This window comes from Loxodonta africana, chromosome 21 (genome assembly GCF_030014295.1).
Source record: "Loxodonta africana isolate mLoxAfr1 chromosome 21, mLoxAfr1.hap2, whole genome shotgun sequence".
Taxonomy (NCBI): Eukaryota; Metazoa; Chordata; class Mammalia; order Proboscidea; family Elephantidae; genus Loxodonta; species Loxodonta africana.
In genome coordinates, this window is record NC_087362.1 from 45,523,248 (window position 1) to 45,536,838 (window position 13,591).

Consider the following 13,591-nt stretch of genomic DNA (forward strand, 5'->3'; position numbering starts at 1 on the left):
AGAAAGCAGAACCAAGAAAATTGCTTCACTTAGTATACGCTTTGTTTCCTCCAATTCAGGAAGAGGAGGATACACTGCTGCAGATGTGGTAATCCTATGGAAAACAAGGGTGAGGTGTAGTTTTAAAAGACAAAGAAGCAGTCCTAAGTTACTAAAGGGGGGTTTATGTGTCTAATGAAATACTCAGTCAACTGATCAGGTCCTAGGTGTCTAAGTTCTTTCACCTCCCTCCCACCTTGGTAGGATTACCAGATAAAATATAGGACACCCAGTTAAATTTGAATTTCAGATAAGCAGTGAATAATTTAGGACATACTTATACTAAAAGAGTATTCGTTATTTATTTGAAATTCAGATTTAACTGGGTGTCCTGGATTTTTATTTACTAAATCTCCCAATCCTACACCAAGGGCAACAAAGAAATGGACACTGTGTATTCTAGAATTTCCGAGTGTAAGAAAGCATAAGAATAAGAAATAAAAATAAAAAAAAAAAAAGAAATATACAGAACGGAAATTGAGAAGAAGCTGTCATCAAAGGATTTTTTTGGTTGTTGTTTAAAAAAAATTTCCTCACAGGTTTCTTTCTTTTTTTTTTTTTGGCATTTATCTTATCTCTGCTTCTTAGTTTGCTTGTTTAATCTCTTTTATTTATTGAACATTTTATTGTTGTTTAGGTGAAAATTTACAGAACAAATTAGTTTCCCATTCAGCAATTTATACACAGCTTGCTTTGTGACACTGTTCGCAAACCTGTGAATGTGTTAGCACTCTCCCGCTATCCCCCCGGGTTCCTGTGTCCTTTCACCCAGCTTTTCTGCCCCTACTGTCCTTCTGGACTTCGCTTTTGGGCAAATGTTGCCCTTTAGGTCTCATATAGTTGATCGTTCCAAGGTATACATTCCTCACTGGTGTTACTGTTCATTTTATAGGCCTGTCTATTGTATTTTTATTGTATAGCTATAATGTGATCTCCAGGAGGGACTTCAGCTGCAAGTGGGAAGTGTGTCTAAGGGCCATAGTTTCATTCCACCAGTCTTTATCAGACTGGGAAATCTGGTCTTATTTATGAGTTTAAATTTTGTTCTATATTTCTGTCCCACTCTGTCCACGACCTGCTATTGTGGTCTCGGTAAGAGTGGTAGGTAGTGGTAGCAAGGCACCATCTAGTTCTTCTGGTTTCAGGCTAGTGTAGGTCATGGTTCATTGGTCCATTAGTCCTTTGGACTAATTATTTCCTTGAGTCTTTGATTTTCTTCACTCTTCTTTGCTCCAGACAGGAAAAGACCAATTGTTGTATCTTATATGGCTGCTTGCAAGCTTTTAAGACTCCAGTTGCTACTCACCAAGGAAAGATGTACAACACTGTCTCTATGGATTATGATATGCCATCTGACCTAGATGTCCACCAAGACTATGGTTCTTAGCCCTCAAGCCCAGTATCTCAGTCCCTGGAGGTGTATGGTTATAGCTAAGAAGTTTTCATGTCTCTGTCTCCTGTTCACACTATTGCATAAGACAACAACAAACATGGCTATATTTGCAGCATATACACATATGTATGTATGTGATATACTTCCATATACCCTCCCACCCTTGCTCAGTTTACATATCTACCTATGTATCTACTCATATATTATTGTTTGCTATTACTGTTGTTGCAGGATGTGTGTATATATATATATATATATATATTAGTATTTACTGTTGTTGCCTTTTCTCTTATGTACCTTTCAGTGCCTTCCTTTACCTTGATTATGTTGTGCTGACATCCCCCAGGTTTCCTGTATATTTGCAGCTACATTAAATTATAATTTGACTTACATAAAACTTTCATATCCAATGTATAAAGTAAGATAAACTTGCATTTGATTTTAGTTAAGTTCTTTAGGTATTTTCTTTTGGCTCATTCCTAACCTAAATATGACATCTGAGGGTCCTAACTAGGCTAAAAGAAAAAAAAAAAAAAATGGAGACAAAAGACTATTTTCTTTGATTGTGAGACAACAGATATAAAGAGAAATATAAGAAAAAACCACCTGAATTTTTATACTACATAGTACCAAAGTACTGCCTCTTCTGATAAAGGTGTTGTTCTTTTTTTCCCCCATCGCATTCAACATACTCAAGACATTGTTGCAAAGTTTTCAAAATCAATGTCTCCTCACCTTCTGCATATCGGCTTGATCCTTTCTCCAAGCCCACACAACCATAATCATATAGAATCCTAGAACGCTGGCCAGCAATGACACCCCAACAGGGTTGTTGGTCACACGAAGAAACAGCTTGATTGTGTCTTCAACATTCACTGTCCTGGGCACAATGAAGAAGTCACTTGTAAAGTAGGTCAAGTGGTTACAGAGACACTGTGTCCTCAAAACTGTGCTCTGCGGTCCAACCTGGAATTAGAATCAAGGTGTTGAGTCTAACTGAACAGAGTGCTAAGAAAGGGACAAAAGTAAAAGCAAAAGACAAATGTAAATGAAGGCAATTAGAGGGGAAAGAATGGATCTCTTATCCACTGCTGGTGGTAGTGTAAACTGTATAAGCAATGTGGACAGCAGATTGACAATGTCTGGTAAAGCTGAAGAAGCACAAACTCTTCCAATCCTGCAATTCCAGGTCTGAATATATATCAAGGATACGCAAGGAGATATGAAAATGAATGTTAATGTCAGCACTGGTTGTAATGATAAGAAACAGAAAACAACCTGTATGTTCAATAACAGCAAAACATGCAAACAAACAAGTAAATAGAGTCAAACCAATGGAATAATATGCAGCAGTTAAACCGAATGAACTAGAGCTACATGTATCAACACAGATAACTACTACTGAGTGAATAAACCAAGTTATTAAAGAAAGATATGTACAGTATGGCAACATTTTCATGAAGACTAAAAAAAGCATGTAAAACAATACTTATCATTCTCTGACATTACATTAAATATTTATCTATTTATTGTCAGTCTTTCCCATCAGACTGTAAGCTTATGAGAACATTATCTTGTCCACTGCTCTATCTCTAGTTTCTACACTTGGACCTGGCATATAGAAGATGCTCAATAAATATTTGCTGAAAAAATAAATACATACATATGTAGAAACACAAGAATGAAAAACACCGACTTCAGAACAGTGGTTGTCCTTGGGAGAAAGGGAAGGAATGGAAATAGGAGGGATAAGCAGAGGGCTTCAATTAATTCTAAGTGTTTTACTATTTAAAAAAAAATAAATAGAGCAAAATAGTAATTTTTGATAAAGCTGAGGGGTGGCTTTTATTTTTTGTGCGTGTATGTTATATTATTCCCTGCAACCTTCCATATGTTTGTAGCATTTCTTTATTAAAAAAAAATTTTTTTTTAAGTATGTCCATAGGTGAATACATGGAAGGCATTGGTTCCATGTTTGATTTTCCAGATGAAAAGCCTAAAATATTGCCATTATGGCTCACTTTTTGTTTCCACGGCATAAGGTTAAAGTCTGCATGCCCAATCTATTTTCTGCCCTGGGAACAACTCTTATCCTGTATCAAGCAGCTCTGCTCCTTTCATGGAGTCCAAGGACTACAAAGAGCTTCAAGAAGGCAGGAAATATCCCAGTGCCTTTTTCTGTAATCAGAGGGTTTGTGTTGTGAGAGGAGGAAAGCTCTCATGCCTTGATACTGAAAATGTGGATTCCCTAACTAAATAAGGAGCATCAAGATCACCTAGGAGCTTGTTAGAAATGCAAAATCTCAGGCCCCACCCCAGACCTACTGAGTCAGAATCTGCATTTTAAACAAGCTCCCCAGTTTGAGGATTTTCTTGAGAAGCAAATACTTCTAGGGCACTGCTCTAGATCATCCAGAAATCACTGCTTAAGGCCACTAATCGTGCAGATGCCTTCCAGAGAATCCTCTTTCCTTCTATTTCCAAACTGAATAACTCTTTCTCAGTATCTTTTAAGAACAACTTCATAATTTCCAGAACCTTGAACCACATTCTTTGTGCTACCAAACCAACACTTAAATAGGACAGGATCTTACAGCATCACTAGTGTGAAAATGTAGTGTTGTTTAAAGCGGCCAGACACCAAGAGCAAGGCTATCATTACAGAAATAATAACCTGCCTCTACCTGGCCTGGAATGTACGAGAATCTGTTAGCTTATCTATAACTACAAGGATTTCTTCTATTTAGCAGGAAGTTTGTTTTCATTTGGAACCCTGGTGGCACAGTGGTTAAGAGCTTGGCTGCTAACCAAAAGGTCAGCAGTTCAAATCCACCAGTTGCTCCTTAGAAACCCTATGGGGCAGTTTTACTCTGTCCTATAGGGTCTCTGTGAGTCAGAATCGACTCGATGGCAACGGGTCTGAATTTTTTTTTTGGTTTTGTTTTCATTTTACCCACAGCATATTTAATACTTGTAGAATCTAACAGCTTCCACATACTGTTTTGCCTATTTTATCTAGAATTGTCAGATTCATCCTGGACTAATGTTTGAGAAAGGAATTACAACTATAAAGCACAAGCCCATTGCTGTTCAAAAAAGAAACACTTTCTTTGCCCACTACACACAATCCTCCTTCTTTTTCCCCAGGTTGATTTATTTCCCTTCCAATTGTTTTTCTTTCTGTGCTGCCCCCAATGAGATAACAGAGGCATTGTGTTTAATGCCAGCTGAGGCAGAAAAGTCTCGGCTTCTTACTTGGCATCCATCGCTCCTCCATGTTCTGTTGTAGCTGTCCCAGAAATAACACTGAGTGGCAGCAGTTATGACTGAAAGCAGGGTGGGCATCTGCTGAGCACCTTCCTTGGTTTTATTCAACATAGCTGTTATGTAGTAGGTGCCAATCCCATATTGCAGACTCTCTGGAGTCAGCACCCATGTATATTCTTCATCTTGGAGCAAAGGAGAGAGTTTAGGTGTATTTCAGATGAAACAAAAATGCTATTAGAACCTTCCTTCTGAAGGGTCTATTATTATTATTATTTATTTTAGAAAATGATAAGTTTAGAGTCAAAAGATTTTAAAGAAAATGACACTGATATAGTGTGGGGTTCTGGATTACTCCTGTTTCAGCAAAAAAATTGTATTCTTTTGACACATGAACACTTAGGACTAATAAACTAGAACGCACTATGAGTTTTAGAAAAATGAAATAACCGAGCATCTAAATCGGTAGAAAGAAGACCTAGACAACAAAAGAAACCCAAGGATAAAGCAAGTACAGGAACAGAGCAGTTCAAGGGAGAGAGCCTTGGACTGCAAGTCAGAGACCGCATTCTAGGCCTGGCAGTCACCGGGGGGTCGGGGGGGGGGCGCTGTAAGGTGTCAGCAAGTCACACAGTCTCTCTGGGTCTCGGTTTTCTCATCTGTAAAACCAGAGGTCTGGAACAAAGGATCTCTAAGTTTCCTTCCAGCTCTAAATGGCACAAGGTTACTGTCAAGATCAGTAAAAAGAACTGAGTGCACCATCAGATTCAGGAAATGGGCTGGTGGTAATGCAGAGAGACCTTTGTAGTTGGCAACTCAGCAGTGAGCGTTGTGGCCTTGGGTGCTTCTCCTAACAGGAAGAATAACTTAAAAAGTGATCATTCCAGTGCTATGCTAGAGTCAGAAAAAAGTTCTTTCAATACAGGAAGACCACCATGAAGGGAAGCTTTAATGTGCTTTATCCATTCTGATATATTTTTCTCAATACTTTATCAGGAAAATTTCTCAACCATACAGGAATGTTGACAAAATTTTACAGTGAAGACCTGTATAATTACCAACTAGATTCTACAATTAACATTTTACTATATTTGCTTTTTCATCTTCTATCCATCCCACAATTCATCTGTTTTTTAAATGCACTTCATGATCACATGAATCTACATGTGATAAATTTACATAGAACTAAATACATGCACATACACAGAAATGAGTTAATGCAAAGCTGGTGAAAACTGAATAAGGTCAATGGACTATATAAATGTAAATTTTCTGGTTGTACTATAGTTTTTTTACTATAGTTATGCAAGATTTATCACTGGGGGATAGTGGGTGAAGGGTACATGGAATCTCTCTGTATTATTTCTTATAACTATATGTGAATCTATAATTATCTCAAAATAACTAAAAAAGAAAAAGGAAAAAAATGCATTTAAAGTAAATTTCTGAGATCTGATTGGAGTTTTACCTTTCTGCCACACTGGATCCTTTGGAAGGGTGATGTTCAGGTGGTAGTGAGTGTGGTTTGGCTGATTTTGGAAGCCCAGGTAGAGTGTGATTAAAAGAGGACTTTCAGGCTCTATGCACACTATCAGAGATTTTTCCAGGGAAGTGATATTCACTGCGATCGTAAAATGGTCTGTACTCATGTTGAGGCTGGTGGAATGGGTTTCCATGCTAGCATTTCTCCAGAGCATGATCTATAATAAGAGATAATTAATAAATCTTCATGTTTTAGATGACCCGTCCATTGATGCTTTTCAGTTTTCTTTATGGTGATAATGGAATGAAACTTCCTAGGTCTTCCTGTCTGAATATTAGTAGGTAACATAGTGCCTACTATCTCAAGGGAGAGGGTTAAGGGAGAGAAATCTAGACCTAAAACACCTTCTCCTAAGGGTAAGGTATATCTCTTTGTAAAAATTCCAAAGTAAAGATGTTAATAACACAACAGTGGCACTGCCATAAATCTAAAATGATTTCCTTTAAGTTGTTGCATCCTTCCATTCTATTCTCCAGGAATTCTTATTTCCTTCTATTTTATCCCCTAAGAATCAATTCATACCTCAATCTCTTCCATTAAATCATGAACTTGGAGCAATTTATTATTAGAGCTTAGTAATACACTTCCAATGCTTCCAACAATGTTCCTGTTATCAAAATTCTTGAAGGGGTTGAAAGCTAGTCCTGCTACCTAGAGACAAAGAAAATTTCAGCTTTATCAGTTGACAAAGTATTTATAAATGGCCCCCTGATAGGTAATAAGGTATCAAATATCACAAATGAAAGTAAATGTTGATGTTCTCCCCCTGCTAATATCTCAAATGAAGTAATGTTTTTCATTGTAACATCAAATAAGAAATAATTAATTAATTAAAGATAAGTAATATACTCTGACCCTCAGAATTATTTTTTCTTAATCTTTATACCTGGAGAATTCTATTTTTTGAGAAAGTAAGTAATCTGCTCTTCAGAGTAAGCCAATAATGCTACTTTTGTTTGCTAGATAACTGCTGAAAGTTATATAATACTTCTCTGACTAGGTTGGTATATTGAGTCAATAATTATTCAGATATTCCCAGTTTGTGTAAATAGTGAAGATCCTAGAAGAAACCAAGTGGATATCAGTTCAAGTCATCACGCAGAAACTTAGTTAAATCTATAAGCATGTTTAATATTCCTAACCTCTCTCAGGGATCATTTTTAAGAGGACTCCATTCTTGCCAGCATAAAATAGAAATGAATGGCACACAAATTCTCTCATTTCATCTGGTCAGCTTACATTTCATGGAGCATTCCTTTTATGCAAATGCCTATGTGGTCACCAAATCCCATTTTTATTCTGATCACAATTAATTTCACACTCACTTGGACGTTAACTGTTGGGTGTTCATTCAAGAGCTCCTCCAAAGCCGAAGCTGATGGAAAGCCTAACCTCACAGGTGCTGGGTCTCCCAGAGTATAATAGCTCAGAGGCAAAGTTGATATGTTTTGGCTAAGGAAAAAGAATTTAAAATGGAAATCAATGTTTGTATATTCTCTAAATGTTAAAAACCTAAAATGAAGCCTAAATCCATCAGAAGAAAGGAAATAAAAAGATCAGAGCAGAAATAAATAAAATTGAAAACAGAAAAACAATAGAGAGAATCAATAAAACCAGAAGTTGCTCTTTGAAAAGATCAATAAAATTGACAAGCCTTTACCTAGACTGACAAAGAAAAGATACAAATAATTAAAAAAATGAAAGGAGGGGCATTACAACTTACCTAAGAGAAATAAAGAGAATTATGACAGAATATTATAAACAACTGTATGGCAACAAACTGGATAATCTAGAAGAAATGGACAAATTCTTAGAAGCACATAACATACCCAGACTGACTCAAGAGGAAATAGAAAGTCTCAACAGACCCATAACAAGCAAAGAGATCAAATCAGGGATCACATGCCTCCCAACAAAAAAAAGTCTGGACCAGATGAGTTCACTGGGGAATTTTTCCAAACATTAGAGAAGAACTGACACCAGTACTGTTTAAACTCTTCCAAAAGATAGAGAAGGAAGGAATATTCCCTAATTCATTCTATGAAGCAAACACAACCCTGATACCCAAACCAGACAAAGACACCACAAAAAAAAAAGAAAACTACAGGTCAATATCTTTTATGAACATAGATGCAAAAATCCTCAATGACATACTAGTAAACAGAATCCAACAGCATATTAAAAGAGTCATATACCATGAACAAGAGGGATTTATTCTAGGAATGCAGGGATGGTTCAACACTAGAAAATCAATCAATGTAATATACCACATCAAGAGAACAAGAAACAGAACCACATGATCGTATCTATGGATGCAGAAAAATCATTTGACAAAATTCAATACCCTCTCTTGATGAAAACCCTAAAGAAGATTAGAATAGAAGGGAAATTCCTGAATATGATTCAGGAATTTTCATATATGAAAACCCAACAGCCAACATTACACTAAATGAAGAAAAACTGAGAGCTTTTCCCTTGAAATTGGAAATAAGACAAGGGTACCCACTCTTACCACTTCTATTCAATAATGTATTAGAAGTCCTAGCCAGAGTTATAGACAAGAAAATAAATGAAATGTATCCAGATTAGAAAAGAAGAAGTAAAATTATCTCTCTTTGCAGATGATATGATCTTATATAGAAAATCCAAAAGAGTCCACAGGAAAGCTTCTAGAGCTAATAGAAGAATTTAGCAAAGTTGCAGGGTACAGGGTACAGGGTCAAAAAACAAAAATCAGCTGGGTTTCTATATACCAACAATGAGAAATCTAAAAGGGAAATTAGGGAAACAATTCCATTTACAATAGCATCTTAGAGAGCTCTTAACCACTGCATCACCAGGGCTCACAGGGAATAAAATACCTAGAAATAAATCTAACCAGGGACATAAAGAACTTATGACAACTATAAAACACTGGTGAAAGAGACTAAAGAAGGCTTAAATAACTAGAAAGATGTTTCATGTTCACGGATTGAAGACTTATTATTGTTAAGATGTCAGTATTACACAAAGTGATCTATAGATTCAACACAATTCCAATCAAAATCCCAACAGCCTTCTTTACAGAAGCAGAAAAACCAGTCCTCACATTTATATGGAATGGCACCCAACAGTGCCATAGCTAACACAATGTTGAAAGAGAAGAACAAAGCAGGAGGATTCACACTTCCTGATTTTAAAACATACTATTTTTTTTTATATACAGCTATAGGGAGCCCTATTGGCACAGAGGTTAAGAGCTCAGGCTTCTAACCTAAAGGTCGGCAGTTTAAATCCACCAGCTGCTCCTTGGAAACCCTATGGGACAGTTCTAGTCTGTCCTACAGGGTCCTATGAGTCCTGTAAGTCGGAACCACCTCAACGGCAATGAACTTGATACAGTTACAGTAATCAAAATAGCTTGGTACAGGTATAACAATAAACACATAGACTATCGGAATAGAACTGACAGTCCAGAAATAAACCCATGCATCTATGCTCAACTGATTTTTGACAAGGGTCCTCAGTCCATTCAATGGAGGAAAGAAGAGTCTCTTCAATAAATGTTGCCGGGAAAACTGTATTTCCACATGCAGAAAAATGAAACAGGATCCATGCCTCACACCACACACAAAAACAAATTCGAAATGGATTAAACGTGTAAATTAAATGTATAAACTAAAACCGTAAAGTTCTTAGAAGAAAAAGCAGGGGCAATGCTGTCAGGCCTAGCTTTCAACAATGGATTATCTAATATAATAACAAAAATACAAACAGCAAAAGATAAAATAAATAAATGGGACCTCAAAAAAATTAAAAACTTTTGTTCATCAAAGACTTTACCAAAAAAGTTAAAAGACAAGTTACTGACTGGAAGAATATCTTTAGAAATCACATATCCGACAAGAATCTAATAACCAAAATATATATAAAATGTTGACAACAAAAAGACAACCCAATCATAAAGTGGGCAAAGGACTTGAATATATATTTCACCAAAGAGGACATTCAAATGGCCACCAAACACACAAAAGATGCTCAGCATTATTAGCCATCAGAGAAATGCAAATCAAAACCACAGTGACATTCTGTTTCACTCCCACTAGGATGGCTAAGTGGAGCGCTGATGGTGTTGTAGTTATGAGCTTGGCTGCTAACCAAAATGTCAGCAGTTCGAATCCATCAGCCCCTCCTTGGAAACCCTATGGGGCAGTTCTACTCTGTCCTATAGGGTCTCTGTGAGTCAGAATCGACTTCACTGCAACAGGTTTTCTTGTTTTTTGTTTTAGGATGCCTAAGATTAAAAAAAAAAAAAAAAAAGTGAAAATAACAAAAGTTGCCAAGGATGTGGGGAGATTGGAACCCTTACCCATTGCTGGTGGAAATGCAAAATGGTACAGCTATTGTGGAAAACAGTGTGGCGATTCCTCAAAAAACTAAAAACAGATTTTCCACCTGACCCAGAAATTCCACTCCCAGGATTATACCCCAAAGACTTGAAACCAGAGATTCCAACAGAGACTTGTACACCAATGTTAACTGCAGCACTATTTACAATAGCCAAAAAGTGAGAACAACCAGAACGTCCATCAACAGATGAATGGATAAAGAAAATGTGGTACATACATACAATGAAATACTGCTCAACCAGTACGAGAAATGAAATCTCGATACATCCTACCATATGAATTGAGCTGAAAGACATTATGCTGACTGAAATAAGCTAATCACAAAAGGACAAATACCGTATGGCCTCACTTGTATAAAAAACAAGAAAAGGCAAATGCATAGAGAACAAATTTTATTAGTGGTTACCAGGGATGGAAAAGCAGGGGAAGGAGGTGTTAATGGTGATGGAAATGTTGCATTGACTAAGGGTAGGGCTGCACAGCCGATTATTGTGGTTTTTTTCAGGTCAATAAATTGTATATCTGTAAAAAGTTGAATTGGCTAAAGTTGTGTGATAGATGTATTTACAACAATGACCAAAAAAAGAGTAGCTCTCAGGCTGCTTATGTACAACCAAAAACCTCATGGGATTTGGTTTCTTGGTTTGGAGGTTTAGGGTCATGGTTACATGCGACATCCCAGTTAATTGGCCTAATAACATGTTTAGTGCTTCTGTTCTACTCTTGGTTGGCTGTGTAGTGCCTGAGGTCTTAAAAGCTTGCAAGTGGCCATCCAAGGCACAACAATTGGTCTCTATTCACTTGGAGTAACAGAGGAAGAAGGAGCATCAGGAATAGAAGAAGGATATGTGTCTAATTGTCTCCATGACCAACTGTCTCTTTTGCCGTGAGACCAGAAGAGCTGGATGGTGCCTCGCTAGCATTACTGAATATTCTGATCTATAGAAGAATCCTCATTAATACGGGGAAAATGCAGACCAGAATTTCCAATTCTCACAGACTCTAGACTTCCTGGTGCCGTGAAGATTGGATGAACCCCTGAAACTATTGCCCTGAGATAATCTTTAAATCTTAAGCCAAAAATATCCCCTAAAGTCTTCCTAAAAACAAATAATAATTTAGCTTAACTAGTAAAAAATATCTGCCTTGAGCATTAAGCTCTTTTAAGAACTATCTATACAGGATCAAATTGATAACAGCAACTTGAAGTATAAGATAAGAACCTTAGGGGCCGTGAATTCATGTTAGTGGGGAAGGAACAACTCAGATAAGGAAGGTGAGAATGGTTTGCACAACTCAAAGAATGTAATCAATGTCACCTAAGGGTACATACAGAAACTGCTTAATTGGTGTATGTTTTGCTGTGTATATTCTCAACAGCAACAACAAAATAAATGAAATTTAAAAAATAAATAAATAAACAGCATAAAATGAAACTCTCCTCCTCCCTCCCTCCTCTGTTACCTGCTCAGCATTAGAGTAACAACGGAAGAGGTCAAAGTCACTGAAGACTCAGAAAACGAACTCTGCTGTAGAAATCCTTCCTGGATCATCCCAAGAGCCTGCAAAGACCTTTCCAGCATGATGTCTACCTGCATTTAAGGGGAAATACCACACCATTTGTAGCCTCAGTGTATTGTGCTAGTGAAATAATGGTTTTGAAGGGCTGGGAGGAGAATCGGGTAATGAAAGTAGTGTAATGAAAGGTGATGTTCATTGGAAAAGAAAGACCTGGGAACCTCATAGGAAGTACTTGTAATCTGGCTAAAAACTCATCACCCCCCGAATTAACTGAGAGGGCCAGCCAAGGGGATATTTCTTTGCCCCATGATATAACCTGCCCTAGACTTGCTCATCATATGGGGTGTGTGTGTGTGTGTGTGGTTTTTAAAAACAGTTTTATTGCAAGGAAATTCACGTATCATACAATTCACTCATTTAGAGAACAATTCAAGTTTTTTTTTAGTATAGTTACAGGGTTGAGAGACCATCACCACAGTCTAATTTTAGAACATTTTCATCACCCCAAATAGAAATCTGTACCTATTAGCAGTCACTTGCCATTCTCCCACCTCCATCCCTTAGCCCTAGGCAACCACCAACCTACTTTCTGTTTCTACAGATTTGCTTCTTCTGGACATTTCATATAGATGGCATCATACGATATGTGGTCTTTCGTGACTGGATTCTTTTGGTTAGCATAATGTTTTCAAGGTTCACCTATGTTGTAGCATGTATCATTCCTTTTTGTGGCTGAATAATATTCCACTGGATGAATACACTACATTTATTTGTTAATCATTTATCCATTCTTCATGAACATTTGGGTTGTTTCCACTTTTTGGCTTTTTGAATAATGCTGCTATGAACTTGGGTATGCACATCTTGGTGGAGGCAAATGTTTTCAACTATCTTGGGTATATACCAAGGAGTGGAATTGCTAGGTTACATGGTAATTCTATTTTTAACATTTTGAGGAACTGCTAAACTATTTTCAATGGGGCTGCATCATTTTATATTCCTATCAACAATGTTTGAGGGTTCCAATTTTTCCACATTCTCATCGACACATCCTATTGTTTATCCTTTGGGGGGCCAACTAGAAGGCAGCTAAGAAGTGGGTGTGATGTGGTTTCTTATTGTGGTTTTGATTTTCCTTTCCTTAATCCCTTAGGATGTTGAGTATGTTTTCATGTGAACACCAAATATTATTTATTGTTTACTGGATGTCAAGCACTTTACAAAGCTCTTTTCACTGGACAGCAGCACTAGGTAGCTTTGGCTCCCTGGTGAGGTGGAGAGGCAGACCCCAGAGAAGGCTTGGAAAAGTGGTTTCTTCAGCAATGAATACTTCATCTGGATTCTCTTTAAAGATCTAGGGAAAGGCTGTGATATCTGGATCCCTCAAGATTAAAAAGAGTATCTAAACAGAGCTGGCCAGATATGTATATATATTGCACCTAC

At 37.1% G+C, this 13,591-nt stretch overlaps 1 protein-coding gene across 1 annotated transcript in view; it reads right to left on the reverse strand.

Annotated features, from left to right (window-relative positions):
• The window catches only part of PKD1L3 (polycystin 1 like 3, transient receptor potential channel interacting), an 88,663-nt gene that overhangs the window by 52,677 nt on the left and 22,395 nt on the right, over window positions 1-13,591 (reverse strand). Inside the window, 6 exon segments of the mRNA XM_064273501.1 lie at window positions 2,168-2,398; window positions 4,688-4,881; window positions 6,165-6,396; window positions 6,762-6,886; window positions 7,561-7,691; window positions 12,092-12,219. Coding sequence (XP_064129571.1) covers window positions 2,168-2,398; window positions 4,688-4,881; window positions 6,165-6,396; window positions 6,762-6,886; window positions 7,561-7,691; window positions 12,092-12,219 — 1,041 coding nt within the window.